This window comes from Hyperolius riggenbachi, chromosome 3 (genome assembly GCF_040937935.1).
Source record: "Hyperolius riggenbachi isolate aHypRig1 chromosome 3, aHypRig1.pri, whole genome shotgun sequence".
Classification (NCBI taxonomy): domain Eukaryota; kingdom Metazoa; phylum Chordata; class Amphibia; order Anura; family Hyperoliidae; genus Hyperolius; species Hyperolius riggenbachi.
In genome coordinates, this window is record NC_090648.1 from 475,702,220 (window position 1) to 475,722,611 (window position 20,392).

A 20,392-nucleotide genomic window follows, 5' to 3' on the forward strand; every position below is an offset into this window, starting at 1 on the left:
ATAGATTACCTGTTGAGCAGGCTTTGAAGTACTCTCTTCTCTGCTGAGAGCTGGACCTTGAGCAAAGGCAATCTCAGGAAAGTCATCACTGTACGAATCCACTGGAAAAAAAACATTAAAAACAATAAAGTCACAAGTCTGAAATGTCAAGCTTACAACTTATAATAGACCAATAGCCTTCCCCTTGCTGTACCTTGCTGGACCACATGATGAAGCGGGGGTCTACCACTAGAGGGAGCAGGAGTGTCGACATCTGAATCTTGTAGGTTTATGTCACTGTCTAAACGAATTCCATCCCAAGCAGAAGACGGGATACTCTTTGGCACAATGTGACTGCTCACAGCTGCAACAATAAAAACAAAACAAAAAGGAGTTAATTCTATGAGACATTAATTTATTTAATCTTTTAATCTGATCGCCATAGAGATCACTGTATTTGTTTGTTTTCAATATAGTCACAGCTTAGGCAAGTAGGCATGTCATTATATAAAGCCTGGGACCTGCTCAGGGCCAGTGCACACCAAAAAAAGCTAGCATAATGGAAACCGCTCAGTGCTTTTTGAAGTGATTTTTCAGAGCGATTCTAGGCATGTGCCTAGCGATTTTCTTATCATACCTAGCGATCTTTGGAGCATTTTGGTGTAGCTTTTTTTTAAACTTTTTGTTATAGTCAGGGCCGGCGCTACCATAGAGGCAAAGGGGGCAATTGCCCCAGGGCCCCAGAGCTTGTAGGGGCCCCCAGTGGCTACAAGAGAAAACATTTTTTTTTTTCAAATCGACCTTATAGTTTTTGAGAAAATTGATTTTAAAGTTTCAAAGGAAAAAAAATACACATTTAAAAACCTGCCGACTTTAATGGTTAATAGCAAATCCACCTGACATGCTAGAAATCCTAAATTTGCAGGATATGTTAAGGAGATCATTGGGAATAAGAGGAAAAAACATTTTTTCAAAAAGACCTTATAGTTTTTGAGAAAATCGATTTTAAAGTTTCGAAGGAAAAAAAGTATACTTTTAAATGCGGTAAATGTCACTTTTAGTAGCAAACCTAACGGTAGTGTAATTTTACATGTATCAATAGAAAGCGCAATACATTTCCTGCCGGGGTTTCCTAGGGGTCTATACGCAGCCGCAGCGCTTTGGCCAGGGATCGCTATACAGCCGCAATATGGCTGTATGAAGATCCCTGGCATTTTTTCCTATTTTCCCAATTTTTTTATGTTTAGAGTGTGGGAATTTTTTTTTTTTAAATTGTGGGGTCCCCCCTCCTGAAACTTTTTAACCCCTTGCCCCCCATGCAGACTGGGGTATCCAGAATGTGGAGCTCCGACCGATTGGGGCTTCAAACCCTGACTATACCAGCTGCAAAAAAGGTCCCTTAATGCCGATATTTGTTCCGGGATATCTGTTTTATTTTGCCCTGGGGCCCCATTGTTGCTTAAACCGGCCCTGGCTATAGTAGAGCTGTAACTGAACAGCTTCTGTAACAAAAAGGCTTGGAAAATCGCTGTGATCTAGTGCTTTTCAGAGCGATTTTCCACTTTACTATACTTAAGATTGAGGCAGAATCGCCTCAGAAATGCTGCTTTTGCGTTTGGGGAAAAAAAAAAAATCACATCGCTCTGGTGTGGTTCATCAAATACATTAGCCAAACCTTTTCAAAGCGATGGCGTTTTTAAAATCGCTCAGATGCGCTCTTGGTGTGCACCAGCCCTCAGAGAGATTTTGCAGCCCTTGCTGATCGCCGGTGGTTGGCAAAGCTCTACACTATAGGGGTGACTCCACTTGCAGTGTTGGGATCGCAGACTGATGCGTATATTTTGGGAGCAATCCTGGAGCCAAATCGACATCACGTCGGGAATTGCGGTGTTCTGCAATACTAGAAATCGCAGTCACTTTGCAAGCTGTCGCAAGGTGCCGCCAGTGGCTCCCAGGCTTAAAGCTGTCCATACACTATGCAATCTGATCTTAGCCTGTAGTATAAACCTATCCTTCGCACTGGTTTACACCAAATACGGTATAGCGCAACACATCTTTTATGTTGCACTATACTAGATTCGGTGTAAACCAGGCCTAGCAGTCATTCTGCCAGCCTGCACCGGAAGCAGGAAGGATGTGGAGGCTAATAGGCTGAGTTTTTCCTGTTAAACAATGCAGATTGCCTGGCTGTCTGGCTGATCCTCTGCCTCCAATAGTTTTAGCCATAGACCCTGAACAAGCATGCAGATCAGGTGCTCTGACTGAAGTCTGACTAGCGGAGAAAAAGAAAATCGAGGCACTGTGATAGCAAAAATGAGGTACCTTTAATCCACGGTGTAACAGACAGCGGGGTACACAGTGGGGGTGAGGGGATGCCTGACAGCTGTTTCGCTAAGAAAGCTTCTTCAGAGGCAAATATAAGGAACCCTTATATTTGCCTCTGAAGAAGCTTTCTTAGCGAAACAGCTGTCAGGCATCCCCTCACCCCCACTGTGTACCCCGCTGTCTGTTACACCGTGGATTAAAGGTACCTCATTTTTGCTATCACAGTGCCTCGATTTTCTTTTCCTCCGCATGCAATGTATGTTTCTGAGAGCACGTTTTAGCATACTGTACAGGATCCGGTGCACCCAATGATTCTCGCCCACATCTAGTGCCAGTCTCCTCCTCTTAAGATTCATTGAAGTCTGACTAGATTAGCTGCATGCTGATTTCAGGTTTGATTCAGACACTACTGCAGCCAAAGATTAGCAGGATGTCAGGCAAATAACATATAAAAGGAAATATAGCAGCCTCCATATGCATCTCCCTTCCCTTAAAGTACACCTGAAGTGAGAGGGATATGGAGGCTGCCATATTTATTTCTTTTAAATAATGTCATTTAAAACAATACTCCTGTGCACTTAAAACCAATTTAAGAACGTCAGTTACGTAGCTATAAAAGATCATACCACAAACAAGTAGCTCCACTAATTTCGCACCTCACCGTCACTCACATCCAGATACATCCGCAGGTATGCAGAGACCTCAATGCTGGACTTTTCAGTGTGAGAGGTGTGTGAGGTCTCTGCATACCTGTAGATCTGTCTGGATGTGAGTGACGGTGTGGTGCGAATCTAGTTCACTCACATATTTTTGCATCTTCAACTGCCGCTCTGAACCATCGGGCTCATTAGCAGGATCCTGCGGGACTTTTCAGTGTGAGGGGTGTGTGAAGTCTACGCATACCTGTAGATCTGTCTGGATATGAGTGACGGTGAGGTGCGAAATTAGTGGAGCTACTTGTTTGTGGTATGATCTTTTATAGCTACGTAATTAACGTTATTAACCGCTTAATGGCCAGCCAACGCCTGTAGGCGGCGGCTGGTCGTTTGTGGATTTCCATGGAAACATGAGCGGCCGTTCCATGCCAGTTCACGGCGGGGGGCTCCGTGAACAGCCTGCGAGCCTCCGATCGCGGCTTGCAGACAAAATGTAAACACGTGGGGAAGAAATCCCCGGAGTTTACGTCACACGGCGCGGTTGTCACAGCAGCTCCGTAAAGGAGATCGGTGATCCCCGGCCTCCGATTGGCCGGGGATCACCGGCATCTGATAGGCTGGAGCCTATCTAAGGCGGTACAGGACAGATCGCCGTCCTGTGCCGCCCACAGTGAGGAGGAGAGGGAAGACATCCCCCTAGTGGGGAAAAAGGGGGGGGGGGGGGGGAGTCTGATCGCCCTGCCTCAAACCTGATCTGTGCTGGGGGCTGAAGAGCCCACCTAGCACAGATCAATGAAAATACCTGCGGTCCTTATGTGGTTAAATTGGTTTTAAGTGCGCAGGAGTATTATAGTTTTATTTTTTGTTTAATTCGAGTGGATTGGGGTACAGATCCATTTTTTTCCTTGCAGCCAACATTTGTTGCCAAGCTCCTTATTGTGGTGCCGGTAGGTGCGCGGCAATCATATATATCTTGTGAAATAATGTAATTTGCTTGGCATCCTGCTGATCTCTCATGCATCAGTAGTTCTGAATCGACCACCAGAAACAAGCATGCTGCAAATGCAGTCAAACTTAAGTCAGAAATGCAATCTGCATGCTTGTTTAGGGGATAAGGCTAGAAGTATTACAGGCAGAGGATTCGTAGGACAGCCAGTCAATGTGCATGGTTTAAAAAAGGTAGTAAATATGGCAGCCACCATATACATCTCGCTTCATGTTCCTGGAAGACTGATAACATCCTCACATTTGTGAAATCAGCTATATTTCAGCAGAAGCGCGTCACTTACAGAGATTGCTGTTCTGAGAGAGAGACGTCAGGATCTGCCGCAGACAAGGCCGCCGTGAGCTTGGGTCTTCCTGAGAACGTCTGCTGGGGCAGTGGAAGGACAGCTGCCGAGCCAAATGCAGGAAAAACACCGCAGCCGCTCCCTGTGAGACCAGAAGAAGAGTGGTTACATCAATGTGTGTACATCGGGAACAACAAGATGCTTATATTGGGTGCTGTGTAGAGCTGTCCAGACATTACATCGGGGATGTCAAACCGAGGTCCTCACACATTTTTGACACAACTAAATTTAATTAATGGGTCTGAATCAGGAAAGGTGAGGTCCATCAGGTAGAACATATTCCTCTCTTTCTCAGTCCATCCTAAACACTGGCATGGATCTCAGAATAGAGACATCGAGAGCCCAATATAGTGTAGTATGTACTGCCTCCCCTTGTTCCCCACTATTTCCCCCCTATAGACAATATTGAATAACTGATGTTATATTTTGAAAAAGATTTTGTATGCTCATACTATGTACTAAGTCAAACTCTATAGGTCTCACTGAGCCAGCCTTTTCTGTCCTACAGTTTTATGCTCCGTTTCTATTGCCTGATGAAGCGGGAGATGCCCGCGAAACGTGTTGCACTTGCACTTTCTGGAGTACATAAATACATTTTTGTTGTTTTGAATATACACAACACTGTATGTCTGGGGGAGGTAAGTCCACCTCTGCCTCCTCTGATTTTAAACATTTTAGAATATTTTATCCTTTTAGCGCCTCTGTCTGCTTATACAGGACACTGGCATGGATCTGGCCCTCCAGGCCTGGAGTTCGACATATACAAGCAGCTTGTCGGTAGACTGACAGGGGATGCATAATGCCCCCCTCTGGCATCAGGAACACACCCCCTTTTTCACTGAAACTGAAGTATTTCTGGACCCAGGAGTGGCAGACTGCGGCGGAAATTGATGCTAATTGATCCTGCTTGGGAACTATCTGATCAAATCCCAGTTTCCCAGACAACCCCCCCCCCCACCTCCCACCGGGGCATGCAGTGTAGACAAACCTTGCTCTCATTTGTCCACCTCGCAGTCCGGGTCTCTTCTCTTCCCTCCGACTGCTCCTTCTTGTTTCTTCACTCCTGAGTCCAGAGGCACTTGTGTGATGTGTGCTACAGAGGTCAAACACTAGGGGCACTGTGATCAATAGAGGCCTCTAGCATTTGGGACGTCATACAGGCGCCCAGGACACAGGACTGAAGAGAGGAAGGAGCAGCCAGGAGGGAGAGAAGACACCACATCCGCACCATGGTGACAGGTGAGAGTAACTTTGCCGCTTTCATTTAAAGCCGCTATCGGCACAACATTTTTCTATCCTGCACAAACTATTTTGGCTGAAAATCTTGATCGATTACTAGTAGATGCGATGAAATGCGAATCGGCTGGATATCGATGCATAAGGAATAAAAAAATAAATCAATAAATGTTTGTTCACCTTAAAGGACACCAGAGGTGAAAATAAACTAATGAAATAAACAACTGTATCTATACTCTCCCTCTTAAAAATAACTTTTTAAGATATTCCATAGTTTTATTTTATATTTAAATCTACTTTTTAAGTTTTTACAGTTTTATTGTTTTTGCTCAATGACACATTCATTGAAGTATGCCAGAGCTAAAATTTATGAAATATTGACCCCTTTTAGGTCTTTTCTGCTCTCGGAACCCATTTTCTGCTAGGAAAGTGTTTTATAGTTGTAATTTCTTATCAGTGAGGGTCACACTGTAGTATTACCCAGTCCTGACTCAGAAAGGAACTGCCACTTACATACCTGAAGTTTAACTCTCTTAGACAAAGAAAAAACAAAATAAAAGGAACACAGCCTAGTTATTTGTGTGCTTGGCACTGTGTACATACACGTCTATCTCATCATGTCACATCGGGTATCCTTTAACAGTAATACAACCTCAGCAGAGCTATGCACACAGACTGATCTTGGAGTGCAATGCACTCCAATGCTAGCTCCACACAGCTCCAGTGTGCTCCAATCAGTCCCCTGAAGTACCTATGCATAAGGGTCTCCCACAAAGCTACTACCTGAACAAGTATTTCCTACCCCATGCCTGTCACATGACAATGTTTAGGGGCGGTGACTAATGCGCCGGGAATGGGAAGATTGGCATTGTTGGGAAGATTTTACTCACCACGCCGATGGCATCCAGCACAGAGTATTGGGGCAGCTGACCCCCACAGAAGTAAGAATGTCCTCTCTTCCTACGTTCCTGTCCATTCTGACCATTGTTTCCACCAGACGACTGGGAGCTGTAACTGATAGAAATGTGAAGAATCAACATGAACAAAAGTGGAACGAAAAGAAAATATAACTACAGACAGTCGACTTGCAAACGACTTGAGTTACAACTTTTCATACATACAAAGTTGTCTCCATGTACAAAAATATACAATAATGCTCTTGTTAAATGTTTACAGCTATTGCAAATACAGGCAGTCCCGGTTAATTAACGAGATAGGGACTGTAGGTTCATTCTTAACCTGAATAAATTCTTAAGGCAGACCACTGTGCCATCTCTGTCCCTGTCCCTCCTGCTATGCCCCTCCTGTGCCTCCAAATGTCCCCCTCTGTGTCACCCGTTTCCCCTGTGCAGTCATTGTCCCCCTCTGTGCCATCTCTGTCCATCCTATGCCCCTCCTGTGCCTTCAATGTCCCCCTCTGTGTCACCTGTTTCCCCTGTGCTGTCATTGTTCCCCTCTGTGCCCCCACTGTGCCATCTCTGTCCCTGTCCCTCCTATGCCCCCGCTGTGCCTCCAATGTCCCCCCCTGTGTCACCTCAGTTTCCCCTGTGCTGTCATTGTCCCCCTCTGTGCCATCTCTGTCCCTGTCCCTCCTATGCCCCCTGTGCCTCCAATGTCCCCCTCTGTGTCACCTCAGTTTCCCCTGTGCTGTCATTGTCCCCACTGTGCCATCTCTGTCCCCTGTCCCTCCAATGTCCCCCTCTGTGTCACCTCTGTTTCCCCTGTGCTGTCATTGTCCCCCTCTGTGCCATCTCTGTCCCGTCTCTCCTTCTAAGCCCCCCTGTTCCTCCAATGTCCCCCCCTGTTTCCCCTGTGCCATCATTGCCCCCCCCCTCTGTGCCAACTATGTCCCCTGTACCTCCTCTATACCCCCTGTGCGCCATCTCTGTTCTTCGGTGCCTTCAGTGTCCCTCTCTGTGCAAACTCTACCACCCAACTGTCACGTCTGTCCCCTATTCCCTCAGTGTCACCACCACATCCATTATGTCTCATTGTCTTCACAGTTTCCCTCTGCATCACCTCTGCCCCCTGTGCCCCCTTCTGCCCTAGTGACGACTATAATGTGCCAATTTCGATTACAAAAAATTCACGTAAAATTTTGCAAGTACGATACAGTATTATCCCGCTATAGTAAACTCCTAGGGACCGGGAAAAGTGGTTTACTATATCAGTTTATTATATCAGAAATTGACCTAGAAACGGCCCAGCATGCCCTGGTACATTCTCTGCTGCAAAGAACCAACTCTGTCCTCCCATTGGCGGTACAGCACAAGCACATTTGGTGGACTACAAGGCTAAGTATACCTTAGGGCTGCATAGCCAGGCTGGACATATTGCTAGTACAGTATCCAGGACTCCTTAAAAATTGCAGCCGTCCCTGAATAGAGGCAGCCACTCGCTTCCTGTGAGTGGTTCCAATACCTCCGTGGGTGGGACTTGCAGGATGAGTGCTGCAAAACATTCTGCTCACATTTAAGCCAATCATGAAGCCTCTCCTCAAACTGCAGCCAATAATGGTAAGCCACTCGCATCTGTAATGTGAGTGGCTCAGATACCTCCGCAGACGGGACTTAGAACTCTTGTTTACGTTCACATTATTTCTCGTTTTCCCCAGTCTGCTTATTTGTACAATACATCCAGCGCTGGGGCCATTCTGGTTGTCTTACAAACATTATCAGACATCAACTCACCTGCAATCAGCCTGAAGAGAGCAGCTGACCATGCGTTTCACACTGACATATGACACATGCACCGCCCAATTTTTACTATATCCAAATTCAGCGTCACGTAGGCGCCAAAAAACAGGTTTACTATAACAGACGTTTTATTATATCAGTGTTTACTATACCAGGCAATGCTCCCATAGACATATACCGGAGTTTATTATAACAAGATTATGCTGTACATAATTACAATTTTAAAATTGATTTCACATAATCCATGCAAGCTTTCAGATGATGCCAATGCTGGATTCACAAGTTTGCTTTAAGACATGTATGCGGAACTCCTAACTCGCACTATGGTGTAGTGAAATGTCATTTTATTAATTTAAAAAAAAAATGTCTTCACTGATCACCATTCACCGATCTAACTAGCTGTGATCAATGATCACCGGAAATAAATGAGATGCCGCTGGTCATTGACAAAAGTGAAAGTAAAGCATATACGCATTACTTCCTGTAACACGCCTTACTTCCTGTAACAATTGTATGCAGTAAACAGTACTCAATCGGAATTATGTGGGTGGGGACGACATCTAGTGGCCAAATAGTGAAATTAAATTTACATATATCCCATTAAATTAAAATACCCTATTAATTAACCCCTTACCTCCTCTCCCATAGTTACCAAAATAAAACACTTTTATACTAGAAAAAGTGACAATTAAAAATAAATACAAAAATAGTTACCGTAGAGACGCAACTTTTTTTAATATGTATGTCATGAGGGTATATTACTGTTATTTTTGTAAATAAGGGCTTGTAATTAGTAAGGGACGCAAAACTGAAAAAAAAAATACACCTTTGTTTCCAAATAAAATATTGTTGCCATACATTGTGGCAGGGACATAATTTACATGGTGTAATAACCGGGACAAATGGGCAAATAAAAAACGTAGGTTTTAATTACAGTAGCATGTATTATTTTAAACCTATAATGGCTGAAAACTGAGAAAATGAATTTTCCATTTTTTTTTTAATTTTTCCCATTCAAGGGTATTTAGAATAAAATACTTCTTAGCAAAATGTACCACCCAATGAAAACCTAATTTGTGGTAGAAAAAAAAATAGATCATTTAATTGTGATAAGTAGTAATAATGTTATTGGCAAATGAAGGAGGCGCGCTGAAATGTGATAATTGTTCTGGACCATAAGGGGTAAAACCTCTTAGTGGTGAACTGGTTAATGTGGCCATACACAGAATTCCTTGCTCAATTTCTGTTCAAATCTGAAAAAAAAAATCGAAAGCCCCAACACATCCAACTAAGCCAATTTCGATTGATTCTTACCTAAAATGGATTGATTGGGCTGGACAGAAATGTGCATCAAACAGCGGGAAAGAAGGAATGGTAGTGAGCTATAGCATTGCACTACATCAAACAGTGTTGTTCGATTGATTTTCAATAGATTCACACTTAGAATTGAAAAATCTATTAGCAGTGTGGTAGGATCAATGATTTTGCCACATTGGGTGGCAATCTATAAGTGTATGGCCACTTTCAGACAAGATTTCAGCTGCAATCATGTGAGATATCTACTGGTGCAAAGTGGCAGAACATACGGAAGATGATTGACTGTTTACCGGATCTAGCTTCACTGAATAACATCCTAGGTCAGATTGCATATTTTCCTGAAGAGGCAAGTTTTAAGTTTACATTGGAAGATCTGGAGGTATTGCAAATGCTGAGCAGATTCTGGAAGGGTGCACCAGGGAAGAAGTCAGAAATATCCAAGAAGTCTTGATTGTGGGTGTGGGTGTAAATGACTTGAGATGAAGTTCATTTCCTGAGTGCAAATTCTATTTTGGGTGGCATCTTGAGATTAGTTCAGCAGTGTATTAAAATACTGTATTATCAATAGCTTTATAGGTTAGTGTCAGATGCTTGATCTAAATTAAGATTTGGTTTTCATCAGCAAAAAGAGATAGAGGAAAGCAAACTAACTAATGAGCAGTCTGCAACAAAAAGAATAGAAGGGGACCAAGGACTGAGCCTTGGGCTACACCAACTGTAACTGGGCAAGACAAGAATGGGGGTACAGTAAACACTGGGGCTTAACCCTTTCAGAGCTCCCTGCAAAAATACAAACTTGTAAACTTCAGGTTTTAAGTTTTCCATCAATAGTAATGAAGAAACTTTTTGTCCATAACTGGTCATCATGCTGTGGATAAGCTTTTACAGCAGAAAGGAAATTAAGTTACGGTAAGCTCCACTTTAAAGGATACCACCTCCCGAAAAAAAAAAAAAAAAAAGGGTACACACCTAAGAGGAGGGAAGGCTCTGGATCCCGAGTCTTCCTAGTCCTCTGAATCCACTGATGGGCTCCCATTCCATCACCAACTTCAACGAAGCAGTACTTCGGTCACCGAAGTACTTACAAAGACTAGCTAGACTTCAGACACATACGAGGAGACCTGAAGACGCAGCCAGAGGGAAGTTCTATCAGTGACGGAATGAGAGAATGCAGACAGGAACATGAAGGTTCAAAGGGACCGGGGAGAAGGATGTTAAGGGGTTGGTTGTGTTACAGCTACTCTTTAAACACCCTATGGCATGTTCTTCAAACACCTGATAAATGAGACTTGTTGTCTGTGTGCGTATGATGGGAGGAACTTCCAACCCTGAATTATAACGCATAAAGACAATATATCGTAAGACGCCTACACACAGGAGTGGAGCAGCGAGGAGACAGAATCATTAGAAAGTTCAAGGCTCTGGAGGCAAATGGGGCGATACCCATAACCATTATAGCTTCTGATTTGTTACTGCTCATTACCTCCCAAGCACTGTGCGGCCAGGAGGTGACCTTTCCTCTACAGCATTGGAGAGGCATTCACCTATTGCTCTGCTGGCAGGATGATTGGTGAAATGGACTTTCTCAGAGCAGCTGAAGGATTGCCGGCCTGATATATATAGAATGGAAAATCCATGAAGACACATCCCTCTGTGGAATGCTGATTAGGGTTGATGTAGGAGTTCCGGGCTGTCCGGAATATGCAGATTCTGCCTTTCCTTCCTCTACAACACAAAAAGACAGCTGGAACGTGACTCGTTGATGTGGACGATACAGACACTTCTTCCTGCAATTCCAAAAAGAGTCCGTCCACCCAAAACTTCAGACTCCTTCCGAAGCTACTGTAAATTATTTTCCCGTTCCTGCACCCGTCTGCCCCAAATACAGTCAAACTTGAGTGCTTTGGTAAAGGACACACAAAGCAAAAGGTATGTGAAGCCTGCAATACTTATTTCTTTTTAAAGTGTATCCGAGGCAGTTTTCAATGTAAAAAGAGGGACACAGACCCTGGGGGGGTTACACCCCAACCCCACATCAGGTAGTAGTTTTTTTCTTTTACACTTTTGTGACAGGCTTGGGTTCTCTTTAACCACTTCCCCACCCTGGTCATTTTCACAGTTCAGCTCAGCTCTGATTACTTTGGCAATAACTTTATAAATAACTATCACAACTAAATGATCTATATATTGTTTTATTCGGGACAAATTAGGCTTTTTGAAGCTGATATTCGTTTTTATTAAGGATTTTATTTTGTATGTATTTTAAAAGGAAAATAAGGAAAAAAGTGAAAAAATACAAAATGTATCCACTTTCATACATTATAGCTTTAATGTAAATAGCTTCTATTGTACATTCAACCCACACATTTTATTTGTCTCTCTCTCCTGTTTATTTAAACAGTTAATTTGTTTTAATATCTATTATTAACACATTGTGTATACCCTACTCTCTTGTTACATTTGTCAGCTCCTGGAATGTTTGTTTAAGGGCCCGTTTCCACTATAGCGTTGCGGAATCGCCGGCGAATCACCGCAGGAAAATCGCATACGGGTGCGATTCCGCATGCATTTTTTTGCCGCGATTTCGCATGCGATTTCGCATAGGTAAGGGTGATGCGATTTTAACCATGTCACTGCCTGTGTGAATTAACATGGGTACTTATGCGAAATCGCATGCGAAATCGCGGCAAAAAACGCATGGGGAAAACGCATGCGATTTCCCTATTAAATACATTGCGTGCGATTCGCCTGCATTCCACACGCAGGCGAATTCTGAGGGCCCTACCCTGCAGATTTTTTCTGCACAGAAAAACGTGCAGGAAAACGCACAAGTGGAAACAGTCCTATCCACTTGCACTGGCTATGCGAATTCGCATGCGGGCACCGCATGCGAATTCGTGATAGTGGAAACGGGCCCTTACACATTAATTCCGCCATTGAATTTCCTGGGAGGAAGAGAGGGGTTTGCAGTCATTCCTTTACAACTACAACTGCAGCACTGTTATCAGCTCAGTGATAAACAGAAGACACAAGTGGGAGGGAGGAGAGAGGGGGGGGGGGCGGGGGGAAACCTGGCACACTGAAGGCACCATGGCTGCAGCTGTCACAACCACTTTTAATGAACATGATGGTTGCGATGTTTGCGGCGCATTTACACTACGTGTGTGCGACGATGTCGTCGCACTGGTCGGGCAGCTCATACTGTTATTACTGACTGTTTAAGTCAGCATAGTGCGATGTAAACGGCGCATTAGTTTCTATGCGACGAAATCATCGCATAGAAACTAATACTTGTGGAGCGCATTTGCGCTCCAGTGACGTCACCGGATGTGGTATGGCCGCCTACCGGAACTAACTGATTCTGAGGCTGGCGCTCCGAGAGGTGACAGTCTGCAGCCATGGAAGGGGTAAATAAAAAAAAATATAAATATATATATATATATATATATATATATATATATATATATATATATATATATATATATATATATATATATATATATATATATATATATCCTAGCCTGCTCGCTCTCGTATCCCCTGCCGACGGCGAAAGGCCGAAACTAGTCGTTACTAAGCGTAACTTGCCGGAGAGGGTCCTATATGGTATGGGACCCTCACTATGTAAGTGAATTGTTTACATATCCGATGTGCCTTTGATGGAATAAAGCTGAAATATTTTATCCACTGAGAGAATTCCCTCTCTGCTTCTGTCTTTTGGGTGTACCAAGTTGCACGGCAGGAACGCAGGCTGAAGGAGGAATCTCTGGAGGTGGATTGGAGTGCATGTGTGCTAAGCAGCAAAGAAATGTTTTTCTTTAAAGGTTATTATGCTGTTGCTTATCTTTTGGAGCAGAGATGACGTTCTGAGTTCAGATGCGCTTTACCACAGCTGAAGAAGTGGTATGCATAAAAAGCTAATCTGTCCATTGATCTCTGCTCAGGGCAAAAGTCAAAGATCACCCTTCAGAAACCTATAACAGACACGCTATCTTACAGTCATCTGTAAATATGTTTCTTTGTGAACAGCAAAATGTGGCAAGACAGAGCCTGCAAGGAAATGTCACACACAGGTTATATCCAGCTGTGAGCTGCCATGAGGGCGTTGTCTCTGGAACTTGCTCCAGTACAAAGGAGAGCTGGTCATATGCAAAAGTGCAATGTGCCTCATCTGGTTTATAACTGGTTTATAGACAGGCTAAGCCCAATCATTTACAACACCTTTTATTATTTTTTTTAAAGTAATACTCAAGTGAACCTGAACAAAAAATAAATGTTCAAGTGTACCAGAGATCAAGGTAATACAAAAATTGACACTTACCCAGGGCTTCCTCCTGGCCCATAAAAACGCGAGTCCCACGCCGTCCTCCCGCGGTCTGCCGTCCAGCCGTGATCAGCTCTGGTAAAAGGCTCAGTCGCGTCCAGTTTGGGTCTTCTGCGCATGCACGGAGCTACTGCGCATTCGCAGTAGACCCGGACTGACGTCACTGAGCAAGTTACCGGGGCTGATCACGGCTGAACGGCAGCCCGCGGGAGGTCCACCGCTCCCCCCCTTGAAAGTTATGCAACCATCTGGTCAAATACGATTTCTGGAGTCCTTGTGAAGGCTTCGGAAATACTTGCGTCCGTGAGTGCTTCCGAAGATGAACGGGGCCGCACGGTGCATGCGTGAGTGCGCACTTGCACATACGCAGTGTGATTGCACCTGTCTTTGTAACCACTTAGGCCCGGTTCACACTTGCGGTGGCCCTCCGGAATCGCCGTGCCGGAGCCGCACCGCCTGCAGAACGGACGGAACGGACGCACGGCATAGCAATTAAAGCCTATGCGTCCGTTCACATGGGTCCGTTCTGCAGAACCGGAGCCGGACCGGATCCGGGCCGGATCCGGACTCCGGCCTCCGTTCCAACATGCGCCATTTTTTCATCCGGCCCCTCCGGCAGCCGTATCCGGGGCGGAGCCGGACTGCACCATCCGGCCAATACAAACAAATGGGAACCGGAGGCCGCACAACACACTGGCTGAGAAATCCGGATGTTCTACCCCACTTCCTATGCGGATTGTTGCGGCGATATTGGCTGGGGACACATGGGCAAGCATTTCGGAGTGGAGCAGCACAGCTGGATCCGGATCCGGAGATGTTGGCAGCATGTCGGAGGTGGAGGTGAGTGCTAAACAGCAGAGGGCCTGATTCCACAGGTCCCCCTTCTGCTGACCTCCCAGACCCCAACTTTTTTTTTGTTTTTAACGAACTTTTGCCAAACGGATCCGGATCGCATCCTGATGGACACCTGATGCAACCTGACCGGATCCGGATCGGATCCGGATCAGAACCGTACGGTTCCGATCCAGATCCGGTCCGGATCCGGTCAGGTCATCCGGTCCGTTTGGCAAACAACCGCTAATGTGAACCGGGCCTTAGTGATTGGGGGGGGGGGGGAGCAGCTGTGAACCGAAGGCATGGAGAGAGGAGTGTGAAGGGTCTAAGGGATCAACCACTGGAGATATTTAAAGAACACCCGAAGTTGTGAATAAGTTGCATACTTACCTCAGCAGGGAAAGTTTCTACATCAGGGATGTCTACTTCAGCCCTCTAGTGCCAAGGTCCTCGTAATTTTTTGGCACAACTCAAAATTAATTGATGGGACTGAATTAGGAAAAGGAGTGGTTCATTTAGTAGAACACAATTGTCCGAGGTCTCGTTCACATCTAACTAGCGCAGATAGCTGTGCAATCAGAATGCAACGCGCACGATTGCAGGTCATCTGCGCCGCTACCCACTGATCCCATTCATTACAGTGATTGGGTCAGCTCTGCGCTTGCGGGCAGAATGCATGCACCAGTATGCAAGAGCATCATACTGCTGCGCAGCGCATACGATGTGAACAGCAGAAGGGCTGTCCATGCCCTTCTGCCATTCTTGCGTGTTGCACATCATACGTGCTTCCAAATGCGCACAGAAACGCGTATGATATGAACGAGGCCTTAAAGGGAAACTCTAGTGAAAATAATGTAATAAAAAAGTGCTTCATTTTTCCAATAATTATGTTTAAATGATTTAGTCAGCGTTTGCCCATTGTAAAATCTATCCTCTCCCTGATTTACATTCTGACACTTATCACATGGTGACATTTTTACTGCTGGCAGGTGATGTCACTGAAAGTAGCTGCTGCTTGCTTTTTTGGCAGTTGAAAACAGCTGTAAACAGCTATTTCCCACAATGCAAAAAGGTTCCCAGACAGGAAACTGCCAGGACCATGGTCCTCAGTTTCCTGTGGGAGGGGTTTCACCACAATATCAGCCATACAGAGCCGCCTGATGATCCGTTGGTGAAAAGGAATAGATTTCTCATGGGAAAGGGGGTATCAACTACTGATTGGGATGAAGTTCAATTCTTGTTCACGGTTTCTCTTTAAAGAGTTGGTGGGCGAGTGTCTCAGGGTTAAATACTTATCGGATCCGAGGCAATTCATCTAAGCAGGCGATTTCTCTACCCCTCAGAATTGCATTCATTTTATTTTTATATATAAACCTCAGCCGAGGTTTATAAAGAGAATGGGTGGGAGGGTTGTAGCATCACCTGTGTCCCAATTACGTCATATCAGGTACATATTTAACCCTTAAACCACCCACCCTGATTCCGTAGCTTTTAAGAGAGCATGGCGTAGCAGGCTGTTTTTTTACACTAAATGTAGTCTGTAGAGAGGAATGGTAGTGAAACTAACAATGAATAAAATTGCCCATTTTTTACACCGTTCCTTTATACTGTCGATTATTTAGTCTGTGTTCATCTGTTGTAAAATCTTTCCACTCCCTGACGTACTTTTTGATATTTTCCACTGGTGGTGACAACTTTAGTTCTGCGCAGAATGTTCATTATTGAGAGTTCTATACAGAGAGGGAGCTATTGCTTGCTTGGCAGTTGGAAAAAGCTGTTATTTCCCACAATGCAACGACGTTCACAGACAGCAAACTGTCAGGACCATGGTCATGACATCACACTGTGGGAGGGGTTTTACCACAATATCAGCCACACAAAAAACTCCCCCCCCCCCCCATGATCTATTAGAGTAAAGGTTAAGATTTCTCATGGGAAAGGGGGCATCAGCTACTGATTGGGCTGAAGTTAAATCCTTAGTTAAAGATATCCTTTAAATGTAATCAACAATGAGCTTAAAATATTTCCTTAAAAAAGTATGAATAAAACAAGTCAGCATATATATCGACAGCTGAGCGGTTTAGTAACTTGAGAGTGCCACGGTTTGTTTTAAATGATACTTGTCAGTGTTTTAATACCACAGCTCTCTGTCCCTTTACAGATAAAATGTTCATGATCTCATCACTGAAGATGGAATATAAACATCTGTTTCTGCAGTAAAATTACATTGTGCAATGAAGCAGAGTGCAGCTCGGTGTGACACTTAACAAGCAGCTTGGAGCTACCCAGCCATGAAACAAGACAAAAAAAAAACAGCCCGATTTTATATACTGCTGTCTTCAGCGGCATAGCAGATCAAACGTTCTGCTGGATAAACTGCACTGGAGAAACCAGAAATCTGAGGTGACATCTGAAAGTTGCTGTATAAGAGTTCCCCAGACTTTTTCAGCTCAGCTCAAGAACTATCTATTTAGTCATATCAGAAAGCTAAAATACTGGCAGACAAGACTGGATTGACTACCTGCCACTTCAGCTACCACTATTCCCACTGTTCAGATGCCACCACTGGCCACATTTTCCTTCAAGGAGGCTAAGTGGCAGCCCCACCCACCTCTGCTCTCCCACAGGCTACCATACTACATCACAAAATGCAGGGCTGTGGAGACGGTACAAAAATAATCCCTAGTCCAAGTCCCTAGTTTATGAAACTACCGACTCCGATTCCAGGTATCCAAAATTGCTCCGACTTCTTGACTCAGACTCCACAGCCCTGACACAATGGCTTCAATTCATCAAAGGGTGTTCGATAACAAAACCCCAGTCCTTAAAATACCGCATTCGGTATTTTACACTTCACTGTGCTAATTCATCAATATTTTCCCATGTGTGGTAGAGGTTCGTTAAGTTACCGAACTACTAGGCTTCAATTCATCAAAGGCTGTTCAATAACAGCAGAGTGGTGCAGAGCAGCTTGGAATGTCCCTGTGTTGTTACAAGCTGATAACAATAGAAGGCATCCAGACATCCCTTTAGATGTAAAGGTGTTATAGTTACTGTTATTTATACTGCCTCTGCTGCTCTGAATCTGTCGATCAGTCTTTCTTAACATTTTATTTATTTGCCACAACGTAGATGAACTTCCTGGAGACATTACAAATGCCATGCTTGGTGATTTCACCACCAGCATCTTTGCATTATCAAACAGGGCCTGAAAGGGTTACACCACCGAAGGGAATCTGGGGATATATTTTGACCCGTTCTCTCTGCTTGGGGGGTCTGAAAGCTTGTGTGGAGAAGCCTGTGTGACCTATCAGCACCTATCAGCGGCACTTGCAGGAGAACAGGGGCTGTTTCTATTGGCTGCCTGCTCCTGCTAATCATGAAAACATTCACACAGAAGGCTTTCGAAGCCTGTAAGGACAGGGGAGAGCTTGAGATAAACACTGAATGTGTTAGCGAATGTGGGAACCTTGATGAATTAACATTTGTTGAGCACATGTCAGTAATTTATCTCATTGCTGTGTCATTTCAGCTTCTCATTTGGTAACAGCTTTGATGAATTAACATTTTCTAAAGTGCTTCGTTAAGTCAGCTGTTTTCAGCATTACCGAATGCGGTAATGCTTGATGAATTGAAGCCAATGGCTCCAAACCACTAAGGCATGTTTGTAGAAAAAAAAAGAAAGAAAAAGAAAGAAACGAAAAAATTGGTAAAATACCACAAGCAGTGTTTTAGAATTTTTTTCACTTAGATTTTCCCACATGAGGAAATAGTTGGCAATTCACCGAAAAACTGCATGAAAATTCACTAATCCGCGTTTTACCTAATGCGGTATTCCATTCATTATTTTAAAGAAAAACAGAGGCGGGCATATTTTAATTACACTACAAAAAAATATGCTACCTGATCCAGGGGGCTAGCCGGATGAAGCAGCCTCAATTACCGCCGCTCTCGTGGCCAGATATCAACTACTTTTGTCACGAAGCTGCAAACTCTGCTTCGTGTCTCATCAAACTCTGCTGTGTGGTCGATACATGCGACCAATTTCAACCTGAAATTGGTCACACAGTCGATTGGGCATGCTCTTGGCGGCATTGGCCTCGATTTATAAAGCATTACCACATACGGTAATGCAGAAAACAGCTGAGTTTACCGAGCACTTAGGAAAATGTCAGTTCATAAAGGCTGTTAACCGCATGGAAAGCTGACATTACAGAGCAGTGAGGTAAATTACCGACTTGTGCGGTAATTACCTCAACATGTCATTAAATGTAAATTCATAAAGATTACAACATGAGGTAAAGCCCATAAATATTACCGGCACCTCTGGTGTGGCATAAATAGTGTGGAGACTGTGCGGAGCCAGCTGTGACTCACAAAAGCAGAGAGAGCTATGACTGACAGGAGCAGAAGCTAATAGAAATAGTCCCCGTTTCCTGCAAGTCCCGTTGATTGGATTTTGATAGGATACGAAGGCTTCTTGGGTGGAACAAGCTTTTCTACCCCCCCCAGGCAGTGAGAGAAAACAGAACAAAAGAGGTTTCCCCTGGAGCCCTGCAGAAGTTTAACCATTTCAATTCCTGTTTGAAGATGCAGAGTAGCTAGTGGGGAAATCACTTAAGTATGGCGTGTGTAATGTTTCCTGGAAGTTCTTCTAAGCAATGGCAATTAAATAAAATGTTAAGACTAAGGACTGGAACCCACTACAAATCGCTATCGCTAATCACAAATCGCTAGCGTTTTGTAAGCGATTTCATGAGCGTTTTCTAGCGATTTTAAAAGGTGTAAGTGTTTTGCCAGTGAATGTGTAGCAATTAGCGATTAGAGTTTTTAGTTCCGATTGGTCCTTTCAATTAAATTTAGTTTGATTACAGTGCGCAGTAATTTCAAAACGCTAGCAAAATCTCTCTGTGCAGGTTTTGCTGAGCGGTTATGCCAGCATTTATATACTTTACATTGCAGAAACGCTAACCGCTAAAAATCCTGCATGTCCTGTGTTTTGTGATTTGGCAATCGCTCCATTGGAATTTGGCCCATCCATTAACATTAGCTGAGCGTTTAGGGAAATCGCTAGTGGTTTGAATCGCTCCATAAACGCTCAGAAAAATCACTAGTTGGGTTGAGCCCTAATAGATTCAGAGCAAGCAGAGGCAGTATAACAAACATGTACATTATAAAAGGGATGTCAGGATGCCTCTTACTATTGTAATGCCCTCACTGCACGGAACAGCTTGTAACAAAACAGACAGCTCCACACTCTTCTGCTGTTACCAAACAGGTTTTTGTCAATGGGCTTCAGTAAATTACTGAACTTCTACTGAAACTTTTTATGAATTAGCACACAAACGTCTAAAATACAGAATACGGTAGTTTACTGTCCAGATTTTTTTTTTCTCCACACAGCTTTTTATGAATCGAGGTGTTTTGTTGAGGTAAAGAGGGTTGCCCTGTGAAGGATTGCCTTTTTGCCCTTTGTATCAAACGAATAGGAAATAAGAATGAAGTCATGTCCCCACTCATAAGAAGGAATGAGAAACAGAGCTGCTCACACGTCCTATAGAAAGTTGGTTGAGTACCAGCATGTGCCACACACATTACAAAGTACCCTCAGGGAGGTCTTCTATACAACATCTAAATAGAGTCCCAGCAAAACCAGGCTAACGTTGCACTGCCAAA

At 44.0% G+C, this 20,392-nt stretch overlaps 1 protein-coding gene across 1 annotated transcript in view; it reads right to left on the bottom strand.

Annotated features, from left to right (window-relative positions):
- Window positions 1–20,392, bottom strand: part of DELE1 (DAP3 binding cell death enhancer 1) — a 48,375-nt gene that overhangs the window by 8,483 nt on the left and 19,500 nt on the right. The window contains exons 3-6 of the mRNA XM_068278103.1: window positions 6,436–6,559; window positions 4,250–4,391; window positions 194–343; window positions 10–101 (exon numbers count right to left, since the gene is read on the bottom strand). Coding sequence (XP_068134204.1) covers window positions 10–101; window positions 194–343; window positions 4,250–4,391; window positions 6,436–6,559 — 508 coding nt within the window. The remainder of the gene's footprint in view (window positions 1–9; window positions 102–193; window positions 344–4,249; window positions 4,392–6,435; window positions 6,560–20,392) is intronic.